Source organism: Dromiciops gliroides, chromosome 1, assembly GCF_019393635.1.
Source record: "Dromiciops gliroides isolate mDroGli1 chromosome 1, mDroGli1.pri, whole genome shotgun sequence".
Classification (NCBI taxonomy): domain Eukaryota; kingdom Metazoa; phylum Chordata; class Mammalia; order Microbiotheria; family Microbiotheriidae; genus Dromiciops; species Dromiciops gliroides.
The window spans coordinates 172,632,494-172,647,070 of NC_057861.1; the positions used below are offsets into that span (position 1 = coordinate 172,632,494).

General features: G+C 37.8%; 1 protein-coding gene across 1 annotated transcript in view; it reads right to left on the reverse strand.

The window, feature by feature from the left end:
• Positions 1–14,577, reverse strand: part of ELOVL2 (ELOVL fatty acid elongase 2) — a 101,063-nt gene that overhangs the window by 14,477 nt on the left and 72,009 nt on the right. Inside the window, exons 3-4 of the mRNA XM_043976533.1 lie at positions 12,480–12,667; positions 1,006–1,083 (exon numbers count right to left, since the gene is read on the reverse strand). Of these exons, the coding sequence (XP_043832468.1) occupies positions 1,006–1,083; positions 12,480–12,667 (266 nt within the window). The remainder of the gene's footprint in view (positions 1–1,005; positions 1,084–12,479; positions 12,668–14,577) is intronic.

Sequence of the window (14,577 nt, forward strand, 5' to 3'; positions counted from 1 at the left end):
TCAAATCTGGCCTCAGACACTTGACACTTATTGGCTGTGTGACCCTGGGCAAGTCACTTAACCCCCATTGCCCTGCCAAAAACAAACAAACAAACAAAAAAAGTAAAAAAAAAAAAAAAGAGTGATTAGACACTATTTATGTTTTCTAGACAGGGCCAGAGCATGGAAGTTACAGGGAGGTGGGTCATAGGACTGGAGATTTGGAACTTAAAAGGACCTTAGCAGTCATTTAATTTAACTCTCCTCATTTTATAGATGATCCAACTGAGAGCTTAAGTAACTCACACAGCTAGTAAATATCTGAGGCAGAACTTGAACCCAAGTTTTTTTTAACTCTAAGTCCAGTGCTCTATTCACTATTCCACACTGAGGGAGGAGATAGTCCTACTATACTCTGTCACAGTCAGTCCCCATTTAAAGCACTGTGCTCAGTTCTGGGTACCACATTTGATGAAGGGTATTAATAAGAACATCCAGGAGAATGCTGAAAGGCCTTGAAATCATTCCTCTGCTCCATGTAACTCTCAGAGCCTGCACTGCTAGAGGGTGTTTCCACAATGGAAGTTCTTAGTGAAATCACAAGTCTGATGTACAAGAGACGGAGAAAGAGAGAGAGAGAGACATTGAGCTGGGTTGCCAGGACAAATTGTAAATCTACAACCATTTTAAAAAGCACAAATTCTCATTTTCCAGGATCATTTAAATGTAGAAGTGCCTAAAAGTAGTCATATTGATTAGATTAAAATTAACATTAATATTTATGAAATCAGTAAGATGATATCACCATCCCCATGCTTGACCTCACTACGCTTCTAAAGTAATTGATCTCAAATGGAAAACTTCATTTCAGCAACTATGAGAAATCTCAAAAATGATATTTTATTCTCACCAAAGACAGGAATATCCCTCCTGCCCAGATTCACCACAGTGGGTAAACCTGAGAAAGGCCCCTCTTTCTCAAAGATAGACCTACATAGAGCTGTTAGTTTTCTATTTGAAGCTCACCCGGATATCCGCTTCTCCTGCACTGACGAGATTCTGACACTGTAAGTTATAGCCTCCTTCCCAAGTAGCAAGAATGAGCTGGCAAAGAAACAAAAAGAGAAGAAAAATTAAAAAAAAACAACAGCAAAAAGTGAGTCTAAACAGAATCACTTATTCATGTCTTCTATTGGCATTTATTCAGGAAACTGACCAGGAATTGAATTTGTGCCAATTCATTCTTAAGCAGATACTATCAAAGGACTTGATTCTTGCTTTTGAACAAATTTCATTGATTGTATTACATGCTATCTGCTATATCAAGCAATTTGATATAGATTATACATGGTTAGTTATACAAAACATTTCTACATTAGTCATGTTGCAAAAGAAAATTCAGGCCCCAAATCCCAAGAATAATAAGGAATTTTTTTTAAAGGATGCTTCATTCTACATTCAGACTCCATCAGTTCTTTCTCTGGAAGTGTATAGCATTTTTCACCATAAGTCCTTTGGAGTTGTCTTGGATCATTTTATTGCTGAGAACGGATAAGTCCTTCACAGTTAATCATCATTACAATATTGCTGTTATAGTGTACAATGTTCTCCTGGTTCTGCTCATTTCACTTTGCATCAGTCCATGTGAGTCTTCCCAGGTTTTTCTGAAAGCATCCTGCTCATCATTTCTTCTTCTTCTTCTTTTTTTTTTTTTTTTTTGCAGGGCAATGGGGGTTAAGTGACTTGCCCAGAATCACACAGCCCTGCTCATCATTTCTTACAGCACAATAGTATTCCATCACAATCACATATCACAACTTGTTCAGCTATTTTCCATTTGATGCACATCCCATCAATTTCCAATTCTTTGTCACCACAAAAAGAGCTGCTATAAATATTTTTATACACAGGTCCTTTTCCTTTTATCTCTTTGGTGTACAGACCTAGTAGAAGTATTGCTGGGTCAAACGGTATGCACAGTTTGATAGCCCTTTGGGCAGAGTTGCAAATTACTCTCTAGAATGCTTGGATCAGCTCATAACTCCACCACAGTGTATTAATATTCTTATTTTTCCCACATGCATGCCAACACATAATTTTCTTTTTCTGTCATATTTGTTATTCAGTCATGTCTAACTTTTTGTGACCCCATTTGAGGTTTTCTTAGCAAAGATATTGGTGTGGTTTGCATTTCCTTCTCCAGATAATTTTACAGATGAGGAACTGAGGCAAACAGGTTAAGTGACTTGCCCAGTGTTACAAACCTAGTAAGTATTTGAGGCCAGATTTGAACTCAGGAAGATGTCTTCATGATTTCAGTCCCCGCACTCTAACTACCTAACTGTTCAATCTGATATGTGTAAGGTAATACTTCAGAGCTGTTTTAATTTGCATTTCTCTAAACAATAGTGATTTAGAACATTTTTCCTATAAGTCTATTAGTATCTTGTCATCAGATACTTGACAGGTCTATGAAAAAGAAAGTCATTTCAACTTTTTTTGTGTATCTTCTGAATATTCCCTTCTTTTCTTAGGATGGATTCCAAACTCATAAGAGTTTTGATTCAGAGAGATCTAGGGTAGACGGGATTTAGACTTCTTGGATACTGGTATTGACTTCTTTAAAAGATTTGTGATTTCACTGGTGGAGTTAATCCAGCCTTTGACAGATCACAACTACTCCTCACTTTAATAAATTCAGTGAATTGCTGTGGTCAAACATCCCCATTATCATTTTATAGCTGTCCTTCTGCTGATGAACTCAGCTATTCTGGTCCTTCAGTTATAGACACATAATCTGTTGTCAAACATATGCTTGAAGATGATCTAGCCTGGTAGGAACTGCCAGTGCTTGTGTTCTTTGAAAACCCAAAGTGACCTCCAAGCCTTGTCTATAAAATAGAGAGCTAGAGGCCTCCAAAGCAGCTGGTGTATGGCACTGATGCCCAGAGCAGGGGTCAGAAAACTGATCTGTTAGTTAAGTAGGTCGCACTCCAAGTTTCTGAACAACTCTCAGGCTAGGAATGTTTTTCACAATTGTAAATAAAGTTTTATAGTATTTGAAAATGTAAAATCCATGCTTAGGGCCAGGCAGCAGGCCAGGAGTGGGCTGGGAAAGATGTGGCCAGGTAGTTAGCCTATCCCTGACCTAGAGAACTTAACTGCAAGAAAAGTTGCACAAGCCTTATTCTGAAATAGGTCACTAATCTATAGGCCAATGACTCCAGAGGATTTCCATTCCTTTTGCCAGGTAGAAGTAGATGTACAATCATCACTAGGATCAAGAGTCTTTCTTTGATGGGTTTCTTTCTGCTCTCTCAAACTCATCTGAGCTTTGGATAACAGGAAATATTTATTCCTAACAATTTTTATTATAACTATCCTGATTCCTGGATCTTCATCTGCTTTAAATGATAAAAGCAAGATACATGCCTTAAGTCATAGGTCCCAGATGCTCCTAATATTGTTCCTCTCTTCTTGGCTTTGGTTTGTTGTTCATTTCAGGGGAGAAAATCAGGGACGTCATTCTTAGGACATGCTAAACGCAATTGGATGGAGGCAAAAGCAATGCAATACATACATATATGTATATAAATATACAAATATATATTTATGTTTATGTTTGTTCCATAAGGCCTTTTGGATATTTTCTTTTAAATGTCTTGCATTTGGAAAAAAGAGGTTTTCTCCAATTAGTCTGCCTAATGCTATCCATTATTTTACTTGTTACTTTCCATACCCTCAATGGCTATGAAAATTATTGCCCTGAGACCAAATATTGATTAGTGTCCTAGAAGCATCAGAGAAGGAAGTTTTGTCTGGCCTGTTGGGACTTAATAAAAATTGCGTTTTTTATCTAGGTGAATTTTTAGAGAAATGCTTATGGTCTAAATCGCTATCTTTCCTCCCAGGATACTGGAACCCAGGGGCTTCTGATACTGGCTTTGTAAAAGAAACCTGGTCGCATCTACCATTTCAACTTGTGGTGAGCCTTCTTCTTTTGAAAAACAAGAGAGGGCACAGCCACAACTGAGATGGGCATCATTTCTAAGTACTAAGAGAGAAAAAAAGCTGGTTTATTTTATTTGCATAGGTCAAATCAGGTTGGAGCACTGGGCTACCTACAGCAAAAGCTAGTAAAAATAACAGCACTGATTCTTCATAGACCCATGGCCCTATGGCAATGACAGCCTTCCATGGTACATATTCATGGCCCTCTTCCAGGTACAACCATATCAAACCTGCCATAAACCAAGAAAGAAACACATGTTCAGTCCTCCCAATCTCTTCTAATTCCAGATATTCTTTTCCCATGGAAGCTTTTTTTTTGGGGGGGGGGAGGCAATGAGGGTTAAGTGACTTGCCCAGGGTCACACAGCTAGTGAGTGTCAAGTGTCTGGGACTGGATTTGAACTCAGGTCCTCCTGAATCCAGAGCCGGTGCTTTATCCACCGTGCCACCTAGCTGCCCCTGGCAGCTTTATTTCTAATATAGACATTCAATTCTGAACTAGAGCAACTTTTAAAAAATCAAAGTCATGGAGTAGGAGGTTTTCTTAACAAATAAGAGACATAGACTTCTTCCTTGAAAGAGAAGGAAGGGTTACAGGCAAGTGACTCTGAACCAATAGTTGCTTTGTGCCTTTGTCTTTGGGATGGGGGTGCATGGAGACTCTGTGGCCTTTCCTGATCACCTGTGTTGGGAGACACATGGCATCCAGGAAGCTGGCTGCATATCTAGGAGTAGGGAGAAAATGAAGGAAAAAGAAATGAGGAGTTTCTGTGAATGTGGATTGGCAAAGGAAAGAAAAAAAAAAGCAAAAGACAAGACAGAGCAAGGCATGTTATGAACCCCATAAAATTTAAAACCAGGAATGATAAAAAGAGAATAGCTCTCAAGGACTATGTATCCAGTGTGTTCTCATGAAGAGTCAAAGCATAACTAATCTCTCAGGGACAAATATCAGATTTTTTAAAAAGTATAACCTTGGAAAATATAAGAGTAATAAAATAGCATTCAATTTGAGGCAGGAGTTACATTTAATTTCTTGTGAGTTTTTTGTTTGTTTGTTTTTTCCATTGCAACTATCTTTGGCCGGCTGCTTCTACTCCAAATTTGACAGAAAATTCCTTCAAGGCTCAATCCAGTCCCAGCCCATGATAGCAGAACATAGAATCAGAGGTTTAAAGCTAAAAGGGGCTTTAGTGGCTATCTAGGCTAACCCCCTCATCTGAGGTGAGGAACCTAAGGTTGGGAGGAGTTAAGAGACTTGCCCAAAACTACATGCTTTATAAGTAGTGGAGGTAGGGTTTGAACTCAAGTCCTCTGACTCCCTCCCCTGTTAGTACTGAGTACTAACTTCTCCAAATTCCCATAGCATTTGTCTGTACCATTCATTTGCATAGATATGAGCCATTTGTTTATATATTATATATTTGTCCTATATGTGTATGTAAACATTCTAGACCTACAACTTTTTTAGTATAGGGAATGCTGAGGGAGAAAATGCCTACAACCAGTCAATTCGACAGATAAACATTTAGAGATTGACAACTGGACATTCTGTGATAGAAGCAAGGCTGAAACCCAAGTCTTCCAGGTTTCCAAGGCTGATTCTATCTACCATATCATGTTCTGCTGCTTCTTTGCACTTTATATATTATTTGATACTGTTCACCAGTAAGTATATTCTGATTGATTTAAAACTTTCTAATTTTACTTATAAATAATAGTCACTAGTCAATAAATATTTAATAAGTGCAAGCAGTGGGGATACAAAGATGGACAAAAGATAGCCCCTTTCTAATGGGGCACAATCTAATGGGGGAAGAGAACACTTAAAAGGAAGCTGAAAAGAGAGGTAGGGCATGATGAAGTCCTACAGCTAGGGTGGAAAATAAGGAGGTGACTGTCCTGTGCATTCTCCTTAAATAGTGGACAAACAAGGAGGATCTCTCAGATGTCTATCTTCCATCCTCTATAATCAGAGGGAAGGAGGTAGATTTAAATTTCCAAATTCTAAATTTTCTTCTCTCTTACCCCCCCTTTTTTCCCCTCTCACCTCTTACCTTGGAAATGAGAAATGATCATTTCTAGCATCCAGATGTAGGCCCTCTAGTGTTGACTTTGAAGGTTACAGGGTACTAGCTAAGTGCTTCTCAGGGATAGAGGACAAGGGAAAAAGAAAAAGAGAGGCAAACGTGAGGAGTCAATACCATACTGACTTTTTGCCAGTAGAATAAGAGGACTCTCACAGAGTTTGCTCCTCAACTCAAACTTACACAGCCAGTTTGCAATGCAGGGCAAGAAAGCTGCTAGAAAAGGGGAAAGGCTACATTTACCTTTGGAAAACCACCCAGCAACTTTGTGGTTTGATGGAAAAATTGCCACAGCAAAAGAAATCAGGCTTTCCTCCCTCCCTGATCTGCCCCAAGCCCATCTCCTTTTCTAAAGCTGCACAAGCACTATGTCTGTTGAACTGAGACCTGGGGAGCTTGACTTCCTAAGGAATACTCAGGAAACATAAGGTACAATACAGGTTGCTAAGGCCAACCCTAGAGTATGGAGACTGGGGTAAATCATACTATGAATATTTTGGGGGAGAGGCATAGCAGTACTTCCGAATTAAACAAATGTTTAATAAACCAGTTATACTGTGAAAGGAACTGTACTAGAAGTGGGATAGAATAAGAGTAATATATAGCTTGCCCTCAGAGGGTTTATGCTCTAGTAGAGAGGTGATATGTTTCTCCAATATGTAACTACAATATGAGTTAGGATGTGCAGCTGAGAAAGAACTAAGAGCTCTTAGAATTTAGCAAGTGAATAGGACAAATTGAATATATAAGGAATGGGCTTTGGGACAAGAGTTCCAATGGAAAGTGCTCAGATTCGGGGTTGGGGGTGGAGAATGACTTCTAGCTGGGGGAACAGGGATGACGTTATGGAGGAGGTGACATCTGAATTAGGCCCAGAAAGAAAAGAAAGATTTCAACAGGTAGAAAAGTGGAAGGAGTGATTTTAGGTCTGTATAAATGCACTGGGCTTAGAAAGGGCAAGGAGGAGAATGAAGAACAGTCAGTCTAGTTGGGATTGAAATTAGAATGCCGGAAAGGGAGTAAAATGAAGAAAGGCAGGCAAAAGATCATAGAGTTAGATTGGAGGGCACAAGTTCTGTGTGTGTGTGTGTGTGATATGGACCCCTTTTGGAAGTCTGATGAAGTATCTGGATCTCTTCTGAGAACAATGTTTTTAAATGCATAGGATTATAAAGGAAATTAATTACATTGAAATATAGTTTAAAAAAACTTTGTAAAAAAAAAAGCTCATGGACTCCAGATTAAGAACCCCTGGTGTAGAGGGACTAATTGTCAAGCTAAGGAGTTTTTGTATTTTATATTGTAGACAATAAGAACCCATTGAAGTTCTTTGAGCTGGGGAATGGTATGATCGTATCCTTATATTTAAAGATTACTTTGGCAAATATATTCAAGATAGATTAGAGAGGGGAAAGGCTGGAAAGGAACCTAGGCAGGAGATTATTTTATTTTAGGAAGTAGTTTCACTGAAAATGAAAAAGTAACACATCTGGAAAACAGTGAAGGCAGAATCCTAATGACTTGACAGTTGACTGAATATGGAATGTAAAAGAAGAAGAATCAAAGGTGACAGTGTGGAAAATTAGGTAGTAAGTAGTTGGAACAGTGAGTGTGCAGACTACTCTTTCTAGAAGTTTGGCAGTGAAAGCAAAGAGAATGGTAGCTAGAGAAGATAGCAGAGTCAAGGGAAAATCTGAAGGGGAGTGGAAGACATGGAAGGACTGAGTACCAGGTTTGTAGGATGAAGGGAAAATTTGTAGATAGGAACTACTGTAGGATTAAAGATGAGAGATGCCCCAACACTGATACAAATCAAATCTGGTTACAATGGTTATCAAAGATGGAAGGTGGAGGGTCAGCTATAAAAGTAGATTACATACTACCTGGCAGCAAGAAGAGGGGGTTGCACTCAGACTAGCTTTGTTTGATAATTATATTTTTTATATTGATGTTGCCTTCTTCCAAACAACTAGGCCAGCTTCAGTTTAAGCAGACTTGACTATGTGTGTGATCTCAGGGATAGAAGGTTATATGTTTCATAAATTATATTCTCCATCCACTGACAGATGCCTGAAATTCCCATTAGAAATTCATTCATTTAGGCTATAGAACTGTGCATACCCTTTGATCCAGCAATACCACTGCTAGGTTTATATCCCAAAAGTATCCCCCCCAAAGAGAAAAAGGCCTATTTGTACAAAAATATTTATAGCAGCTCTTTTTGTGGTTGCTAAGAATTGGAAATCAAGGGGATGCCCATCAATTGGGGAATGGCTAAACAAACTGTGGTGATGGAATATTATTGTGCTATAAGAAATGACAAGCAGGATAACTCCAGAAAGGCCTGAAAAGACATGTATGAAATGATATATTGTGAAGTGAGCAGAACAAAGAGAACATTGTACACAGAGACAGCAATATTGTTTGAAGAACTGTGAATGACTTGACTATTCTCAACAATACAATGATCCAAGACAATCCCAAAGGACTATTGATGAAATATACTATCCACCTCCAAAGAAAGAACTGATATTGATGGAACAGACTGAAGCAGGATATTTTTCACTTTCTTTAACTTTTTTCTTTTAATCAAGTTTGCTTGTACAAAATGATAAATATGGTAATGTTTTACATAATCATACATGTATAACCCATATCTGATTGTTTGCCACCTCATGGTGGGGGGAGGGGAGGTAAGGAAAGAGGAATAAAAATTGGAACCCAAAACTATAAATAAAAATGTTTATTAAAAAAAAAGAAATTCATTCCTTTAGCTCAAGGCTTTGATCCCAGTTTAAACATAGATCACAAATGCTGGTTGACTGACCATAAAACCAAGACTTTGAAGACATTATCAATCATATTTTAGTAGGAGAATGAGTTTTTTAGATCCTTTCCTCAGTCAGTCAAAAGTGTTTCCTTGTCAGGCTAGGTGCAAAGTTCTGGGAATGCAAATACAAGCAGAAAGATAGCCCTTGCCTTCTAGGAGAACATTCTAATGAGGGAAAACAACATATAAAAGGAAGCTGAAAAAGGTGACATGGGAGAGAAATGGAAGAAGGAATCCAGTGCTGAGATAAAATAGAGGAGTCTAGATTGCAATTGGTTAAGAAACAGAGATGGAAGACCTAGTGTTCCCTTTAAATGGAGGTTCTGGGGGGAGCTGTCCTGAGCAAACTTCTGAGGTTTGAATTATAGGGCTGAAGGGATCTTCCAAAATGAGGAGTTCTAGGAAGTATGATGGAGGCATGCAGTTTCCAGCCTGAGAACAGGTTTTAATATGGAGGTACTGAGGGTGGCAGCAAGGAATGACAACAACAGAAAAGGGACATCAACTCCACCTACATCCAAGGCCAAAACCTGAACTTCCTTGACTCCCAGTTTTCTTGGCTTTGTTTTTAGCAGAGGAGTGACGTGCCCCAGGGGGTTCATTTAAGGCTTCCAGAAGAAGTCCTTGGTGGTATCTGAGTAAAATAATGAATGATTCTGCTGGCAGGACAATCAGTACTTGTTTTTGCTCTTGTAAAAAAGCCTGAGCCTAGGGCTCTACAAAGGAATGGGAAGTGTGGGATGTCATGGGGGCAGCTAGAAAAGAGCTGGAATGTCTTCTCACACTTCCAGGGGTCAGTCGCCAGGCACAGAGATGCCATTGAGCCAGCCTCACAGAGATGCTGGGAATGCTTCTCAAGGAAACACTGGGTTGCCCTGAAAACAAACCGAGCTAGCTCTGACTCACTTATCTACACGGTGCAGAGGATGCCCACATAAAAAGAAATTGAAGGTCACCCACCATCCCTGTTTAAGACCCTAGTTTCACTGCTGTCCTTCCCACCTCTATTTATCCAAAGCTGCTAATGGGGAGAAAATCACAAGGTACAATTTGGCATCTTTCTTTTCTCACCTTTTTTTTTTTTTAGAGAAATGAGAACCAGTAGATAAATTGGCATAAAGAAGGAAGCAAAAAAGACAAGGAAAAGAATCAATGAGCTCCTGTATGCAATGAACAAACTGAAGGATTCATTCCTAAGCAAGTATAAATATAATTTGAAAGAATGTCCCAGAATTAACTGACCAGAAACAAATGTCAACATCTCCATGAAATTCAAAGGATCATGGATTACTCAGCTATTGCTCCCTTTTGTTATATTCCCAAACTAAGGAACTGAAGAATGTTTTGTATTACTGATAATCCCCAAAGCCACTTCCAGCTCAAAAAGCATTCATTAGAATACTCAAAATGAACTATGTGGTATGATGGAAAGAAGAGATCGCATTAGTTTGAATTCTACCTATGAGACTTACCAGCTATGACCATGGGCAAATCTCTTGACTTTAGGGTAGTCCTAGCTAGATTGCTGGACATGGTATCAGGAAGACCTGAATTCAGATCTGATCTCAGGTGCTTATTAGCTGTTTGACCCTGAGAAAATCACTTCACTTTTGTCTCAGTTTCCTCAACTATAAAATGCAAATAATAATAGCACTAACCTGGAATTGTTGTGAGCATTAAAATGAGACAGTATTTGTAAAGGGCTTAGCACAGTTCCTGACACATAGGAGACACTTAATAAATGTTTGTTTCTTTCCTCTCTAAGCATGCTTTTTTTTTCATTCATAGAATGGAGTTGATGATATATGTGGTAGTTATTTCCCAAGGTTATTGTGAGAATCAAATGTAATCATTTGAAGTGTACAGTGCTTTGTAAACCTTAAAGATCTATAGCTAAATGTCAGCTATTGTTATCAGTAGCATCATCATTAATCTGTTAGAAGAAATACTATAAGAATTTTAGAATTGAAAAGAAACTCAGAACCCATCTTGTAGAGTCCTAGCATTTTATAGGCAAGGAAACTGAAGTCCAGAAGTGTCTTGTTCAAAGTCACATATACATATGTGTGTATTTGCCACATATATATACATATATGAATACATACACACATATATCCACCTGTCCATCCATCCATCCATCCATCCATCTATCTATCTATCTATCTATCTATCTATCTATCTATCTATCTATCTATCTCTAAACAAATTGTACAAGCTAGGAAACAATACTTTGAGCACAAGAAGTGGAGAAAGAACCTAACAGTTGTTGTGGACAACAAGTGTTTGTTTTTAAAGTAACTAACAAAGACAAATGAGCCTAAAACATATTAACAGTAATTCACTAATGCATTCATGGATTGATTTATTCATTCAACAGATGGTAGGATGCTAAAGTAATATTCCCATTACACTTGACATTTGAGTCTTTGGCTGTGCATTTTAAGAGAGGCATGGAGAACTTTGAGAGGAACAACAAAAATCATTAAAGGTTACAGAGCCTACAATAATAGGTTAAGTGTCAGGATTGCTTCATCTATAAAGAAGAAGCCTAACAAGTCTTAAGGTTACTAACAGTTCTGAAAGTCAATAGCTGTGTGACTCTGAGCAAATTGTTTCTGTGGACTTTAATCATATCATTTGCAAAATAAAGACTAGAGCAGTGGTATCAAATTCAAATAGAAATGGAGGTCACTAAATGGTCCATAAAGATCCCTGCAGGCCACATAATGATTTACAAAACCACAAGTTAACATTATCTATTTTTTTGTTGTGTATTTATTTTGCTAAATATTTCCCAATTACATTTTAATCAAGTTCAGGCTGTACTTGGGAGTGTTGTGGGTTGCACCTGCCTGAAACAGAAGGTTTGACACCTCTGGACTAGAGAATCTCTAGCATTCCTTCCCATTCTAACATTTTCTAGTTCTAGGAATCCATCATATCTCATAGAATCTTAAAAGTTTGAAGGGATTGCAACATGAATCCCATCAATGAGATATGTGATAAGTGATCATTTAAATTTTGCTTTTAGAACTCACTCAAAGGAAACCCATTACTAAGTCCATTCCACTTTTGGACAATTTCCTAATTGTTGGGAAATAATTCCTTATATCAAATATAAATTTTGCCTTTTTGGCAACTTTTGCACACTGCTCCTAGATTTTCCATCTAGAGTCAAGAAGAGCAGGTCTAATCACTCTTCCACATGACAGTCCTTTAAATGCTTAAAAACTACCCTCACATGTCCCTTCTTAAGTCTTCTCAGTTGGTAATCTGTTTTGATTAAAACATGAACAAAAGAAAATGGATCTAAGTTATTGTAAGAGAAATATAACTTAGAGATAAGAAGAACTTCCTGAAAGAGACCTATCAAAAACCAGAAATTATTCAGATCTTCAAGAATACGAAATGGAGCCATCTTGGATACTACCCCTGATGGATTATAAATGACCTCTAGAAATTACTCTACTTTGAAATAGTCCATAATTCAAATAGTATTTGTTAAGTGTTTACTATATGCCAGGCACTGTGATAAGGACTAGAATTGGAGCTTTGACTGAATGAAAACTTACCTCTACAAGCATATATAGAGAGAGTAGTGTGATTCCAAGATTATAGAAAATGAGGATACCCCTGAGAGAAAGTGCGGGCCTGTTCTTCATATACTTGTTACCCAGCCATATGGAAAGTAGATATATTACAGTAAGGAAAAAAGTAGGAAGGTAGGAGTCCAACATGAGCCATCCTCTGACCCGAGCATCTGAAAAGAAACACACAGTGAGATTACTGAATAAGAAATATAAGTAGGACTTGCTGCATTTGATGCTCTCTACTCTAAAGGATGTAAAAATTGAGTTGGGAGAATACTTAGGTCAAAGATATATGGGAAAAAGTAAATGATCTTTACATTACAGTTTAAGTGCTCTGAAATTATATGCCCTTCAAAGTAATAAACAAATTAATGCACAACCCATAATAATTCCTATCTATATGGTGGCTTTAGATTTACAAAATGCTTTAGTCTTGCAACAACTGTGCAATAGGAGGTAGTGCAAGTCTCATTATTCTCATTTTGGAAACAAGGTTCTAAGAGGTTAGTGGCTTCTCATGGAGCCAGTATTCAAACTCAGATCTCTAGATTCAAAATCTTCTGCTCTTATATTACTACACTAAGCAGGAAAAAATATTTCTTATAGAAATAATGAAAAAAAATGAACAGGAAGGTGGGTTAGCTGTACCAAACCTGGAGCTTTACTATAAAGCGGAAGTCATCAAAACTATCTGGTACTGGCTCAGAAATAGAGTGGAGGACCAATGGAATAAGCTAGTCAGAGGACACACAGTAATAAATGACATTAGTAATGTAGTGTTTGATAAACCCAAAGACTCCAACTTCTGGGATAGGAATTCAGTATTTGACAAAAACTGCTGGGAAAACTGGAAGACAGTATGGAAGAAATTAGGCATAGACCAACATCTTACACCTTATACTAAAATAAGGTCAAAATGGGTACATGATTTAGACATAAGAGGTGATACTATAGGTAAATTAGGAGAGGAAGGAATAGTCTACCTTTCATATCTTTGGAAAGGAGAACAGTTTATGACCAAACAAGAGATAGAGAATATTATGAAATGCAAAATGGATGATTTTGGTTACATTAAAAAGGTTTTGTACAAACAGAAGCAATGCATCCAAAATTAGAAGGGATGCAGAAAGCTGGGAAACAATTTTTATGGCCAGTACTTCTGATAAAGGTCTCATTTCTAAAATATATAGGGAACTAAATCAAATTTATATGAATCCAAGTCATTCCCCAATTGAGAAATAGTCAAAGGATATGAACAGGCAATTTTCTGTTGAAGAAATCAAAGCTATCTATTCCTATATGAAAAAAATGCTCTAAATCACTATTGATTAGAGAGATGCAAATTAAAACAACTCCGAGGTACCACCTGACACCTATCAGATTGGCTAATATGACAAAAAAGGAAAATAATAAATGTTGGAGAAGCTGTGGGAAAATTGGAATGCTAATGCATTATTGGTGGAGCTGTGAACTGATCCAACCATTCTGGAGAGCAATCTGGAATTATGCCCAAAGGGCTATAAAGCTGTGCATGCCCTTTGACCCAGCAATACTACTTTTGGGTCTTTTTCCCAAAGAGATGATAAAAAAGGGAAAAGGACCCACATGTAAAAAAATATTTTTAATTGCTCTTTTTGTGGTGGCAAGGAATTGGAAATTGAAGGGTTGCCCATCAATTGGGGAATGGCTGAACAAGTTGTGGTATATGAATGTAATGGAATTCTATTGTGCTGTAAGAAACAATGAGCAGGAGGAGTTCAGAGAAACCTGGAAGGACTTGCATGATGATGAGTGAGATGAGCAGAACCAGAAGAACATTGTACACAGTATCATCAACATTGTGTGTTGATCTACTGTGGTGGACTAGATTCTTCTCACCAATTCAATGGTACAGAAAAGTTCCAGGGGACTCATGATGAAGGGGATATGCAAATCCAGGAAAAAAAAAAGAACTGTGGAGTATAGATGCTGATTGAACCATACTATTTCTTTTGTTTTTGGTGCTGTTGTTTTTCTATTTTGAGGTTTTTCCTCATTGCTCTGATTTTTCTTTTATAACATGACTAATGCAGAAATATGT